General features: G+C 32.8%; 1 protein-coding gene across 5 annotated transcripts in view; it reads left to right on the top strand.

The window, feature by feature from the left end:
* Positions 1-14,538, top strand: part of Wrn (WRN RecQ like helicase) — a 143,653-nt gene that overhangs the window by 96,280 nt on the left and 32,835 nt on the right. For 2 of the 5 annotated variants that reach the window (XM_076853898.1, XM_076853902.1), the window contains 7 exons: positions 4,394-4,564; positions 4,642-4,739; positions 5,267-5,354; positions 6,355-6,428; positions 10,889-10,964; positions 11,203-11,315; positions 13,478-13,592. In XM_076853898.1, the coding sequence (XP_076710013.1) occupies positions 4,394-4,564; positions 4,642-4,739; positions 5,267-5,354; positions 6,355-6,428; positions 10,889-10,964; positions 11,203-11,315; positions 13,478-13,592 (735 nt within the window). Of the gene's footprint in view, positions 1-4,393; positions 4,565-4,641; positions 4,740-5,266; positions 5,355-6,351; positions 6,429-10,888; positions 10,965-11,202; positions 11,316-13,477; positions 13,593-14,538 lie in introns of all 5 variants that reach the window. The other 3 variants (XM_076853900.1, XM_076853899.1, XM_076853901.1) reach the window with 3 other exon arrangements.

Here is a 14,538-nt window from a genome sequence, read left to right as displayed (position 1 = left end):
GATTTCTGAGAGGTATAGTTGATTTGGACATTTGGAGAAAGAATGAAGGAAGAAGGATGGAGGAAAATGCTTTTCCCAGCAGATAGAATTACTACAAAAAGCAATTATGAATTTTAAAGAAGTTAATTTGGAAAAGTGGCAAAATTTTAGTCTTTTGTTTTTCTCTGTCAGATACTAGGGCAGAAGACTGCTTATCAAAAACTCATATGTCAGGTAGTGTAATTTGACTAGTCAGTTAGTTCTCTTTATTCCAGCTGTTACTCATCAGTTAGATTTCCACATTCCAAGAGTCTAAGTTTTGTTGACCCTGTTTTTCTAACCTGATTTTTAAAGGAAAATAATGAGATGAAAATTTCCTTTTTAAGACTGCATCCCATAGAAGTATAGACTCTTAGTGCCAAAACTTGGCAAAAAGACTAGCCCTATCGTTTTATTTTATTCTAGTTGAAACAGAGTTTTTAAATGATCTGGTCTAGGCCATACTGTTACTTTGTGCCAGTAGCAGGATGGACAAATAGCTTTCCTAACAGTGCCTTTGTGTTTATTATGCTATTAAATGCAGTTCTAAATTTGTATTTTTAAATGGAATTATCTAGAGATACTAGAATTGAAGATTTGTTATTGGTTGACGAGTGATATGTGTATAAAATTGTGCCCTCTATAAAAATCAATACCCAAAGCCCTGTATTCTCTCCATAGCAGCTTTCCCATTCCAGGCAGTTTGACTCTTGACAGTAGATAACCTGGAAAATTAAATTAACTGAAACATTAAAGCAATTAATGGAGGATGCTTTGCTTGGAGTGAGAAATCATCAAACATTTGTTGTTGAAAATTCTTACTGCGGTTTGCTTTAATTCTGTTTTTTTTTTTTTTAAGTTACTTGGTTCCATTTGGGTTTCTAGTTGAAAAGGGAATATATGATTTCTTTAAAACAAAATGCTCTTTATCAAAGAGCAAAGATACTTCATTCTCTGCATGATTATTACCATGGAAACATGACAGTGAAAATTTATTCACATAGAACTCAGGATTCACAATGATTATTAATCATAAAGGGAAGAGACAGTTACTCCTGACTAGTTAGAAAAAGCTTTATTGCTTCATATTAATAGATGTACACAAATTTACTTCAGGTTTTTTCTGCTTAGGAAAGGAAAATCTATCAGTAATTTTTAGTGTCTAAGAGAACTAGAAAGTGCTAGTTAGGCAACTTAATACCTTTTGGTGTTACTAGTTTATAAGCAGTAGAATATTCTACTACAAAGGTGAGCCCCATAGCAGATGTACAAGACTGTTAGCAAATGTTCCAGAGGAAACTAATACTGTTAGATTAGGGAATTCAGGTTCAGTTAAAGGATCTGCTGTTAACTAGTAAAAAGAAAGTTAATATTACTGAGACAGGATTTGTCCTACTTACTCACTTCATCTGTATAATATTCCCAAGACATAGAAACTATTATTATACTTGCATATCAAGTCAGGCCTAGAAGCATAGTTGAATAACTTGCCAGAGCAGTGACCTAAACCCAGGTAAAATAGCTTAAGAACCTACCTAGTATATTGGTTGTGTGTGGGGGTGTATGTATGCATGCAGAGTACATGTAAAACTAATAAAAAATTGGTATTAGTTGTCTTGGAGGCCTATGTTCTAATCCTAGTTGTAGTACAAAGACACTGTGGGATGTGACATAACATGTTTGAGCCTCTGATTATTTGTTTGAGTATAAGTAAGAAAATAACTTAAGATAGATCAAACAGATTCAGCTTTCCTTTCAGTTGTTAAATTCTATGATATTTTCTTTTATGTCACTTATTTTTTGAAATAAATTTTATTGTGTATATTTTTAAGGTAAACAACATGATTTTTGGAGGGTACATAAATATAATAAAATGGTTCCTGGAGTGAAGCAACATAGTATATCCATCATTTCAACATAGTTACCAATTTTTTATTTATTTGTTTGTTTGCTTGTTTTTGTGGCAAGAGCACCTATTCATTTAACAGGAATCCCAATTATAGTACTGTTTTATTAACTATAGTTCTCATGTTGTACATAAGGTCGTTAGATTTGTTCATCATATGTATTTGATGTCTGATTTTTAAACATTCTATTCAAATCAACCAAAGTGAGAGTTAGCATAGGCAAAGATTGTGGGTAAGAAAAAAGGTGTCATGTCATACCTAGTTTATATTTCTCTAAATCTTGTTCTAATAACATTTTCATAAATATAATCATCATGCTACTAAAATTCATTACTTTGTTTATTTTAATAAAACTTCTATTTTTAGTTTTAAAATTTAATAGAGAGCAACTATAGACTGTTAACTACTCCTGGCGGAAGCCTTTATTTATATTCCAGTATCTAGGCACTGATGTCTCGGTCTCTGGTGGGAATTTAATCTCCTTTACTTCGTTTCATCCTAGCTTCTTTTTTTGAGGGATATACCTTATTTAGGTTATTTTTGGAAATGTGTGCCTTAGAAACGGTAGTAAATGACATAAATGTGTTAATATACCTGTTTTGGAATTCACATTTTTAGCATTACAAAATAATAAACCTATAACCATTATGTTCTCATTAGTTGAATAAAGCTAGTATATTTTTAATAGAGTCTTACAGTTCCCTGAGTTATGTCTATTGTGGCTCATCCTGCATATTTTTTTAATTTTGACCTCTGGATTTGTATATACATTGGTTGTTAAACCTTCGTAGATAAAATGTTTAATTATCTTCCCAATTCTAAAATTTTAGACTGCATTTTTATATTAAGTATTATTTTATATTAAGTATTCAGAATATAATCACTTCTTCACATATTGAAGGGATGAATGTTTTTATAACGTAAATACAACCTAAAATACAGTACTTATATTAGAAAGCTAATGATCATTCTAGTTAATTTAAACAGAAAGGATATTAAGTGACTTAGGAAATTATTGACAAGGTTACTTTGCAAAGCAGTCTGTCAAAGGAGCAGCTGCCTCTTTTGTGATCAGGAAGCTCCTCAACTTGGGAAACTATCACTGACACCTTATCCTGAATTGCACCGAATTGGAAGCCATAGTACTCAGGAGGGTTCTATTTTTGCTGAGAACCACATTGAGGTTGCTATAATCTGTGTCAACAAAGTAAATGCCTCTTGATACTTACAAAGCTAATAGTTGTGTGCTGGGTTCCTTGTTAATGTTCATTAAAAAAAAAACTTCACAATTATATGTTATCTACAAAACTAGTAGAGGAGTAGCCTTTACCTCACATTTTGCTTTTGCATACCATGCAAATATGTTTGCATACCATGCAAACATCTGATGAGCAGAACTTAAATCATATCCAGAACCCTGGCCAAAAGAGTTTCAGAAATCGTGTTTGTGACTTCCCAGATTGTGCAATAGAAGTGGACTGAGGTTAGGATGACCCTTGAATTATTATCTGCTATATTTACCTCAACTATATTAGACAGGAATAGTTGATTATAAAACCTTCTGTTCATATATTACCATATACATTTGAACTAGTATTTAAATGTGTAAGATGAAAGAAAGAGGCAGTACAAGGGTGATGTGAATGGAAGAGTACTTTGTAGGGAGTGTAGGTGGGTGGAGTCCTCCCTCTGAAAGGATAAGCGAATTGCATGACAGACTAAATTTCCCAGTGTTTCTTGAACTTGATGGCTATGAAGGGTCTCCCATAGGAATTCTCTTATCACTTAGGGAAAAATATCTCAAAAATCAACAACTGTTTAGCATGTTTTCTTTGGTATATCTCAGTGAAGCAAATAAATCATAAAGGAGTGAATAAACTTTGTAGTGTATAATGAAGAAACACACAGTAAAAGTAGCCATGCATGGAAGCCATGAATTGTTACAGGATTATCATGCCACATTGTTTTTAACATCCATGGATCTACTTGAGCTGTAGATCATGATCATCTTTTTAAACAATAATGTATGTTATTCAAAGGTCTAAAGAGCAGAGATTGACAGTTCCAAACATGTATTTAAACCTATGCATTGGGAAGTGCATCTGAGTTATATGTGAAAATTTCTGTGATTATTTAAAATATAAAAGGAGCACATACTATGTATGAGTTGGGTACAGAACAAGCAGGATGGGTATAAAAATTTTATAGGGGGCTGGGGCGGTAGCTCAGTGGTAGAGTGCTTGCCTAGCACATGTGAGGCCCTAGGTTTGATCCTTAATACTACATACAGATAAATAAAATAAAGATATTGTGCCCATCACAACTAAAAAAATTTTTTTAAATTTTATAGGTTGTTAAAGTTGGATTTTTTGGTTAAATCCAAAGAATCAATGGATGGGTTTGTTTTTTAATTTATTCCATTTAATTGGATAAGCATTTTTAGATATTAATTTTATTCCTGATTTCAGAGTTCTCAGCGTATTGCAAATAAATATCGTAGTCACAGTTTTTTTGGCACTGGTAAGGATCAAACAGAGAATTGGTGGAAGGCCTTATCCCGTCACCTCATAACTGAAGGATTCTTGGTAGAAGTTCCTGGGCATAACAAATTTGCAAAAATTTGCACCCTTACAAAAAAGGTAAACAGTATAGAAGTCTACCTGTTTGACTTAATTTTTCTCAACTATGCATTAAGATTCTTTTTTGATTTCAATAGGGTAGAAATTGGCTTGATAGATCCAATGTGGAATCTCCTCAGAGTCTTATGCTTCAAGCTGATGAAGAGTTGTGTCCAAAGAAGTTTCTTCGGCCAAGGTTCATTTTTCAGGTTTTTTTTTTCTGTTAACTTATGGGTTTTTGGTGTTGTTGCTGTTTCAGTGATTTTAGGTACCACTCAAGTAAAATGAATTGCCTGTCTGTTTTTGCATATCTACTTTAGTCAATTTGGAAGAAAGGGAGTCCCCGGGAAAAGATAAATCACAGAACTTTCTTGGTTGATGGGAAGTAGTTGACCATTAGAAAACTTCTTTTTCATTGATTAAGTAGCATTGACATGAATGCTGAAGAATTCATATACTGCATTTTCTTCTCATGTGTAGAAGATGGGAAGGGAATACACTTATAGCCTACTTTTTAATACCTTTACATATTATTGATTGTATATCAGTTTTTTCTTTCAAACATCTTCCTTTTCTGGGAAAAGAAATTACATTTAAAAGTCATCGGGTCATTTAAAAAGGATAATATAATGTCATCTGCTTTTCTGAGAGAGTAGGGGTATGATGATTCACAATTAGATAATTGCATTTTCACATTTGAGATAATTTAATTTTATTTTTCAGTTCTAAAACTGTATCTTCAGGCACCGAACCGCATTCTTCTAATCAAATACCAATTGAATTAACTGCAGAGAAGGTTTGTTTTAAAGAGGTGGTTCTTAATTTATTTTATTTTTTAATTGTTGCAACTCTTGTTTTAAAACATTATGTTAATTCTGCTTTACATAAAGAGGAAAATGGCATATATAACAAGTCATAAATTGGAAAGAGAAATGATATGAATAGAGTAAAATGCAATATGTGATTTCTGGAGCTATTAGAAGAATTTGAAGTATTTGAGGAAAAAAACTTACCTTTGATTCTTTTAAGCCTAATTGGTAACTAATTTAGCTTAGTTTTTACATATTTATAATGCTTACTGCTGATGGAATAATAAGCCTACTTCCTAAATAGTCATAATAAGCCTACTTCCTAAATAGTCTCATTAAAGCTACATTACTCACTTCACATGCACAAACACACATACACGCACCATCCACATTTTCTTGCTTTGTTGGGATCTTAGACAGCTATTGTAGATTAGGAACTCACTCACAGGTGGACATTAGCTAATTAGAATGTGGAAATGGGACATACAGGTGAATTAAACTTTGTAGTATACTTTTTCTGCTTTATTAAAATATGTGGAATGTAATTGAATCAGTTTTGTGTCTTGGGCTCTTACTGTACTTTAGAATGTTCTTTTGATCACTTAAGAGTTTTGGATTAGTGGGACATTGGGTTGTATTTTTGTGTTTTATTTTTTTGGTACTGGGGATTGAACCTAGGACCTTGAGCAGTTAGGTAAGTACTCTACTACTGAGGTATATACTTTGCCTTTTTATTTTGAGATGGGTCCTCACTAAGTTGCTGGCCTTGACCTTGGGCTTACAGGTGTGTGCCATAGCCCCCAGCTATTGAGTTGTATTTTTAATTGCCTTTTGAATTTTAAAAGTTGATAGTTCAAGAGCTTATGTTCAGTTGATTTATTTGATGACTTGGTTATCTGAGGAGAGATTGTCACTGTGAGATTTTGTACCCTTTTTTCTTTGTATTTAAGTGTTTTTTGAAACTTGTGATTTTTAAATGAACCTTTATGTGTTTAAAAGCAGTCTAACTTGGAGAGGATGTGTTCTTCCAAAGCACTTGCTAACATTTCTTCTGGGAGTAACATTCCTAAAAAAAGGTACAGAGTTCCAAATATTTATTTCCTATACTTATATTATCAGCATTACTTTCCTTTCTTTCCTGAAGATAAAGGACTATTAGATGTTGGCTTTTTCATTGACAAAAGGAGGTTAAAGCATAAGTTTCCAGTACTACAGTTATTAGAGTAGATTCTGTTAGGTCCATGGTGGCGACTTGGTGGCGACTTAATGGCAACTTAGAACAAAGCAGCCCATGCCTGAAAAGAACATCGGCTGAAATGCCTGTCAGTCAGCCAGATCTCCTGACTATCACCTGTCAATCAGCAGGACCCCCTGGCCAATCCTAGAGTTCAGCCAACTCCCCTAACCAACTCCAAGGGGGCAAAGGGACCCTAGAAAACCTTTTCCTGTCCCAAGCCCTTCCCTTCCTGCTGTAAGCCCCATAAAACTCCAGTCCGGTTCAGCTTCCACGTGATTTCTCCTCAGACCCTTCCCCTGTCCCCTCTGTGGGTCTGATCGAGTTCCGTCCGGGAGTGATATCTCAATAAAGCCTGTTCAGCGGCCCTTTTAAATCTGCCTCCTTTGGTAGCTGCCTGCCTTGTCTGATCTGACAGATCCATACAATGATAGTATTAATTTAATAGCTAACATTTCATGGGTATTATTGTTTGCCAGGTTCTATGTTAAATGCTAAGCACTTCATATGTAACACTTCATCTTACAACAGTCTATGAGTTAGTACTCCCTATTATTTATCTCCATCTTATAGTTGAAGATACCAACAGTTAAGAAGTTAACTAACTCGTTGAAGAATATATAGCAAATGGCAGAGATGACTTTTAAATCTATATGTGTATACAACTAGCCTTAACCACTGTTATTACATTTGTGTGAAATATACCCACTTCATTTTCAAAAAAAGGTATTTATGGCAACATAAAATGATAAACACATATAGAGTCGGGAGAGAATAAAGATAATATACTTGATCATTTAAGCTTACTATTTGATTTACTGATTAATGAAAGAGTGAGAAGAGTACAAATTCCAGAGTTTCTGAGGAAGGAAAATTTGAAAAGCATGTCATGTCAGAGCCCATGTTATACATATACAGTTTAAATGGACTATGTTTACATTCATATCAGGTCAAAGTATATTAATGCGATCTATGATTGTTATGCACTTTCTAATGTTTTGCTCACTTTGATAATACTACTTTGGGGCTGATAAAATGTTTATCATGATATCAGTTTTCTACCCCAATCAATTCCTTTTTGTTTGAATGTGTGGAATGTAATTACCATTGTTTTATATGAACAGAAAGGTTAAGGGGTATAAAAAACAATATGTCCATTAAATATCCTGAAGCATTTTTTCATTTAAATATTTACTTTTTTTTTTTTTTGCTAGGCTTCTTCTTAGTTCCAGGTGCTATTTTAGGTTTTGGAATTCAGTGGAGAATAATGGAGACATAGTCACCAGCCCCCACAGAGCTAATACTGTAATGGGATATACAGGAAAGGGAACATAAAACTACAATCCAGAAAATAATATTTTGGAAACAATAGAGGCTTAATCAGGGCTTCCCAGAAGTGATACTTGAAGCTTGAGTTGAAGTCAGTCAAGTGATATGAGGGAAAGTGTTCCAAGTAGAGGAATTGTTCACATGTAAAAAGCTGAAAGCAAATGAAGGTCTAAGCTCAGCGATATGGCTAGAGATTACCTGTCAGTAGAGAGTGGTAAATAGAGTCCAGAGTATTCAGTTTCTTCTAAGCACTTGACTAGATCATAAAGGCATTTAGGAACCTAAGGAAGTGTTTTAAGTAGAACAGTAATGTGGTCAAAGCTTTACTTCTGAACAAGAGTTGACAGACTTTTCTGTAGAAGAAAGATAGTAAATACTTTAGTCATTGAAGGCCCAAACCTCTGTGACAGCTGCTCTACTTTGCTTTTGTAGCCTCAAAGCAGCCACAGATAATATATGAAGGAATGAGTGTGACCATGTTCCTACTAAATCTTATTTATTAAATTAAAGTTTATATAATTTAGCATGTCACAGAATGATCTTTTTTTTTTAAATCCATTTCAAAGTATAAAAGACTTAGCTAAGTCCTGACCAAAAAAAAAAAAAAAAAAGCTGGAGTTGACCTGTGGACCATTGTGTGCCAACCCTTTATTAATCTGTTTGTTGTGGAGAGAATAGATTGCAGGAAGGTTAGAGTTGTTGTAGAGACACAAATAAGGAGGTGATTGCAGAGGAATTTGCAAGAGGTGATAGTAGCATAGATGAGAGAAATGGCAGTGGGCATGGGGAGAAAGAGACTTGTGAGATATTTAGACTTCTAAGAACTTTTTTCCTTCAGTGCTGGGGACTGAACTCAGGGTATCACACACATGAGGCAAGCGCTCTACCACTAAGCTTCACCCTTGTCCTAGAGATAGAATTGTTAGTACTCAGTGATTGAAAAAGATAGATGGGTTAATACTGAGTTTGGGATACCTGTGGAATTGCCTAGAAATGAATTTAAATATAAGGATTTAGTGTACAGAAGTACACAGGATACTTTTATTTTCATCAAATAATACATGTGAAAAGTCAATTGATACTTCGAGGTCTGTAGTAAAGTATGCACTTTCTAATGCTTTGCTCACTTTGCTCACCCTCCCTAAGCCTACTTAGCTGTATTCAATCTTCCGGCTGATTTCTCTGTTACTTAATCTTTGTATTTCTAAATGACATGCTTAGATACTAGTTTATGACTTACCAATTATAGAAATTTTTTATTGAATTGCTGTCATAGTAGGTTGCCTTCTTTCAATCCTCCCAACATAATTATAAGTTTTGGTCATATTAATAATTTATTTTTATATTGTTATAACCACAAAAATATTCTATACTAAAGCCAAACTCTGTTGATATGGCCACCACTACCTTTATTGTTCCTGATGTTAATAATTGTCTCCTCCCACCCCACTGATTTTAGTATTCTTTTTCTGCTAGTTTGCACTCTATGAGAGTTCCTTTATTTTTAACACTTCCCATCTAGTGAACATTGAATTTTAGTTGTCAAATTTTTAATTGATGAGAATTCTGGTTCTCTTTTTGTTTAATAATATATAACTATGTTTTCTTGTTTCATAGATACAGTATCTTTATTAATCTCTTTGATGATATTCATTATAGTTACTTTGAACCATTCTTCTGTGAACTTGTAATGATGTTCAGAGACAGCACATTCTTTTTTTTGTTAAAATTTTTCTGCATATACTTCTGCCTCAGGGATATTACCAGGATTTGGCCAGTATACATAATAATCAAATTTCCTTTGTGAAATAGTTTAAAAATAATTTTTCAAATGGCATTGTAGTATAAAGATGCTATAATTCTAATATAAAGGTTAATATGTAATTTAAAGCAGATTTATCATTTTCTTGATTAACCTGATAGTACTAGTTCTTTGAACTGTAGTTATCTTTCTTCAGGGTCCAGTCTATTTATTGTAGTGATAGGATTTGGTAATACTTAATTTGATAATTGTGAAAATGAAATTCTTTACATTATAGTTTCTGAGTTCTTAGAGAAATCTATAAACATCTCTTAAATATCAAGTATGCTCTCCCTTTTGTCCCCCAAAGCAGGAATTTATTTAAATGTGACACCTCTTATTTAGACTATTCTGTACAATTTCATTTTTGTAACTTTTCCTGTTTCCAATTAGTTTATCAATGAGAAATGTCTCTTGTAGAATATCTAGTTTGCTGCCTAGCACCTTTCATACCATGTTTCCTCATTAGGTATAGTTTTTCCCTCTTGAAGAGTCCAAAACAAAACAAAATTACTTTTTTTTTTGTTGTTACCGGGTATTGAACTTGGGTGCTTTACCACTGAGCCATATCCCTAGCCCTTTTTATTTTTTATTTTTGGACAGGGTGTCAGTAGCTTAGGGTCTTGCTAAGTTGCTGAGACTGGACTCAAACTTGCAGTCCTCCTGCCTCAGCCTCCTGAGTTGCTGGGATTACAAGTATGTACCACCACATCAGCTACTTCTTTTGCTTTATGCTTATTCATTTCATTTTGAAGAAAGTTCTGAATAATATTATGTTTTCCATCAACTGAAAATCAGTGATTTTACATCAAGAATCATAGATTGTATTTGTATTAGTTAAGAAAAAAATGTTCTCTTTAGTATGGATATGCAGTATTTTCTTTCAAAACATTTGTTTGAGGAGGAGGATAGGACAGATAACTTTTCTTAAGTACATCAATTTTATAAAGAACTCAAATTACAATTTTAACTTTATGATTATACTGACTGTATTTGTTCTGAAATATTTAAAATCTAACTGTTGCCACTTAAATAATAATTGCCCTCCTGGCATTGTTAAGAATAAATATTTGTACTGAGTTGGAATGATATTCTCATTTTTATGGGCAAAATAAAAATAAAATTAGGGGAAAGGAAAGACTTTATTATTTATTTATTTTTTTATATTTTAGTATCATGGTGCATTCATCAGAAAAATCTTACAGTTTCTCAGATCCTGTTCTTTTGGCCCAAGAGCAAGAGACTCAGGTAAGGTTTTTGTGAAAAGGGGTAATCAATTTATGAGAGGGGAGTTAGTATTCTCTGCACGCTTAAAAATCTGCTACCAGTTTATTAAAAATTGTTCGTTAGCTAAGAATCTGAGATAGAGTTCAGTTTATTTTCATCTTAAGGGAAAATGTAGTATCTGAAGCTCTAAACGTAACAACTGAATTTTTCTAAGTACATTAAAAAATTGTGAGTTCTTTTCTCTTTTGTTGTTGTTCAGATTATGTTATATCGAAAATTGGTAGAAGCTAGACAGAGACATGCTAATATAATGGATGTTCCTCCAGCTGTTTTGGCAACAAATAAGATATTGTTGGATATGGCCAAAATGAGGTAAGCTGTTTGTTTACATTCTGATTTATTTCCTCTGACATAATAGATTTGTAAAATATATTATTAAGTAATAAGCTGACCAGGGATTCAGCTATCAGATTTGTGAGCTAACGCCCAAATCTCCCATGTTGCTATGCAGATCTCTTTGCTAAGCTTTAGTTCCACGTTTCTGCATGAGTTGAGAACCAATTATGTATAGCAATCAGATTCAGTATATATAAAATCCAACTCATTGTTCATTTACCTTCCATGTACATATTTTATCCAAATGCCAGTACTCCTCTCTCTGAATCCCTCATTTTTAGTGGTACTATCATGTTTCTAATCACACATGTTTAAAACCTGATATTGTTTCCATTCCTTTACATATATCTTGTCTCTTATTCAGTTAGAGTTCATTGGAATGTTTTGGTATTTATCTATATATGCCTTCCTGCCTATTCAAAATAACCCCATATTGGTACTTATTATAATAGCCTTTTAAGTGGTCACTCTTCAGTTTATCTCTCCATGGGAAACCATCTTAACTTCTTTTTTTTTTAAAGAGAGAGAGAGAATTTTTTTTTTTTTTTTTTTTTTTTTAGTTTTCGGCGGACACAACATCTTTGTTTGTATGTGGTGCTGAGAATCGAGCCCGGGCCGCACGCATGCCTGGCGAGCGCCCTACCGCTTGAGCCACATCCCCAGCCCCCCATCTTAACTTCTTTAGCATAGAAATCAAGCCCCTCCATTATGGACTTAAACCTGCTTTTTTTCATCTAAGTCACAGAATTCAGAATGATATATCATACCTGGATTGTCTACCATTTATTGAAGATTCCTTTTCAACTTATATATATTTATTTACAGTCTTGCTTTTGCCTTGTGTTTCCTTGATTCCTTAAAATTCTTCTTAAATCCTTCAAGATCTAGTTTTATTACTGTTTACTTCATGAAGCCTCCTATTGTGTTACTCAGCAAAATAATTCCTCTATCTTGAATTCATAAAGGACTTTTAGATGAATTCTAAACATGCTTTAATGGCACTTATCACAGAATGCTTTATTAATTTTTTATAATTAATGGGAGACATATATTATATCGTCTAGATTTTAGTCTCTGTGGATAGAGATATTTGTTCCTCATCTCTATGTGTCTTTCACAGTACTAAGCACAATGCCTAATAAAGACTAGGCATTTAATAAATATTTAGAAGAAATTATTCCCAAAGAATAGTTGCTGTGTAATTGTATTCATTTTTATACTTCCTTCCAAAAATGTGTTTGTTGCTAATTTTCATTCATTCATCTTTTTAAATTTCATTTAAAAATTGTTTGTCACTAAATTTCATTCAATAGATGTAACTCTAGTGCAGAATTTTCTAATGATATTACAGTGCTTTATATTTTACAATAATATTTTGTTGAAAATATTTACCTGTATTCTAAGTTAACACTTTAATATTTGGAGAAGATATTTAAGGAAAAGGAGTTATCATTAGCTTGGCAGATTTTTAGAAGATATTTTACGGTCTTTTGGATCTTGGACACAATAAGAAATAAGAACTAAAAGCCTAGTTAGCAGATTTTTGTTACAGGTAAACATTTTTAAAAAATAGTTTTAGTTGTAGATGTACACAGTGCCTGTACTTTCTTTGTTTGTTTGTTTGGTGCTGAGGATCAAACCCAGTGCCTCTCATGTGCTAGGCAAGCACTCTATCACTGAAGTACAACCTCAGCCATAGATAAACATTTTGTAGAAAAAAATGATTGAAACAGTCTTTAAAAAAAGAGAGTTTTTAAGGCTCTTAATTGTCCTCAGGTAGTACCTCCTAGTTTTTGTTTTTGCAATAATAATAATATAATTAATAGTGCAAGATAAAATGTTAGCCTGCTTCTTTCTGACAGCGACCTGTTTACCAGATAGTACAGCTACTATGCTTTAGTGGTGATAGAGGTAGTGGTGGTTTTATTCATGAATTGTTAAAACAGCAAATCTGTAAGTGGAGGAAAGCAAAGAAATAAATTTATAAAGTTTTTCCTGCTTGTACAGTAATTTGTATTTTATTTTTTAAAGAAATGTACATTTATTAAATATCACTATGAAGCTGAACATCAGCTATATTGCTGGAGTAATGCTGTTGCAGTGGTTTATTGACTTTTTTTTTTTTTTTTTAATGATAGACCAACAACAGTTGAAAATGTAAAACAGATCGATGGTGTTTCTGAAGGCAAAGCTACTTTGTTAGCTCCTCTGTTGGAAGTCATCAAACAGTTCTGCATAGAAAATAGTATTCAGGTAAAATACTATTGGAACTATTAGAAAAGAACCTTTCTTTGACCATTTCAAAAGCAACATTTTAGCCTTTTATTTGCATTTTCATACTGGACACTTAGAAAATGGATTCAGATTGTTTTTATAGTAAATAGTTATAAAAATTTGTTAGTTAGTTGTTAAAAGATGATAGTAAAGTGATTGTCTGGGAGGCTTTTGTTTCTATTTCATTGGTAGGCTTTATTTTGAAATTTGACTAAGTCCTGTATTTTAGGTTGATAAATTCTTTCCTTTCTTTTCCTTTCATAGTGTTCATTTTATTCTTTTTAGTCTTCATAGTATTTTCATAACCTTTTATTAGTCTTCATAGTTTTTTAAAATATCCTTTTATTATTTTATTATTTATTGTTCCAATTTAAGTGACCACAAATATCATTTAGGTTTTTTTCTTAAACTACACATGCATACCATGTCTAAGTACAGGTAAGACCCTGGGCAGCAGTTGTGGAAAGACTACTGGACTCAGAATCAAAGAATTTCAATTCTTTTTTTTTTTTTTGCAAGTTGACAAATAAGAACTTTACTGAAGTAATGACTTTCTTGAAAATAAAAACTGAATTGAAATAGACTGGAAGCAGTATCACTGATGGACATACATGGATATAACTGTAAAACAAAAATGCTCTTGAATCTCCACCCTTTAAGGAGGCTTCTTTTTTTTTTTTTTTAATTCTATATGACAGCGGAATGTATTACAATTCTTTTTTTTTAATATTCATTTTTTAGTTGTAGTTGGACACAATACCTTTATTTTACTTATTTATTTTTATGTGGTGCTGAGGATCAAACCCAGGGCCTCACACTTGAAAGTTGTGGCCACTGAGCCACAACTTTAGCCCCTACAATTCTTATTACACATATAGAGCACAATTTTTCATATCTCTGTTGTATACATAGTATAGTCACACCA

The sequence above is a fragment of the Callospermophilus lateralis genome, chromosome 4 (genome assembly GCF_048772815.1).
Source record: "Callospermophilus lateralis isolate mCalLat2 chromosome 4, mCalLat2.hap1, whole genome shotgun sequence".
In the NCBI taxonomy this organism is placed as follows: domain Eukaryota; kingdom Metazoa; phylum Chordata; class Mammalia; order Rodentia; family Sciuridae; genus Callospermophilus; species Callospermophilus lateralis.
The sequence above is the reverse complement of the archived record's forward strand: the minus strand, read 5'-3'. Positions and strand labels throughout refer to the sequence as shown.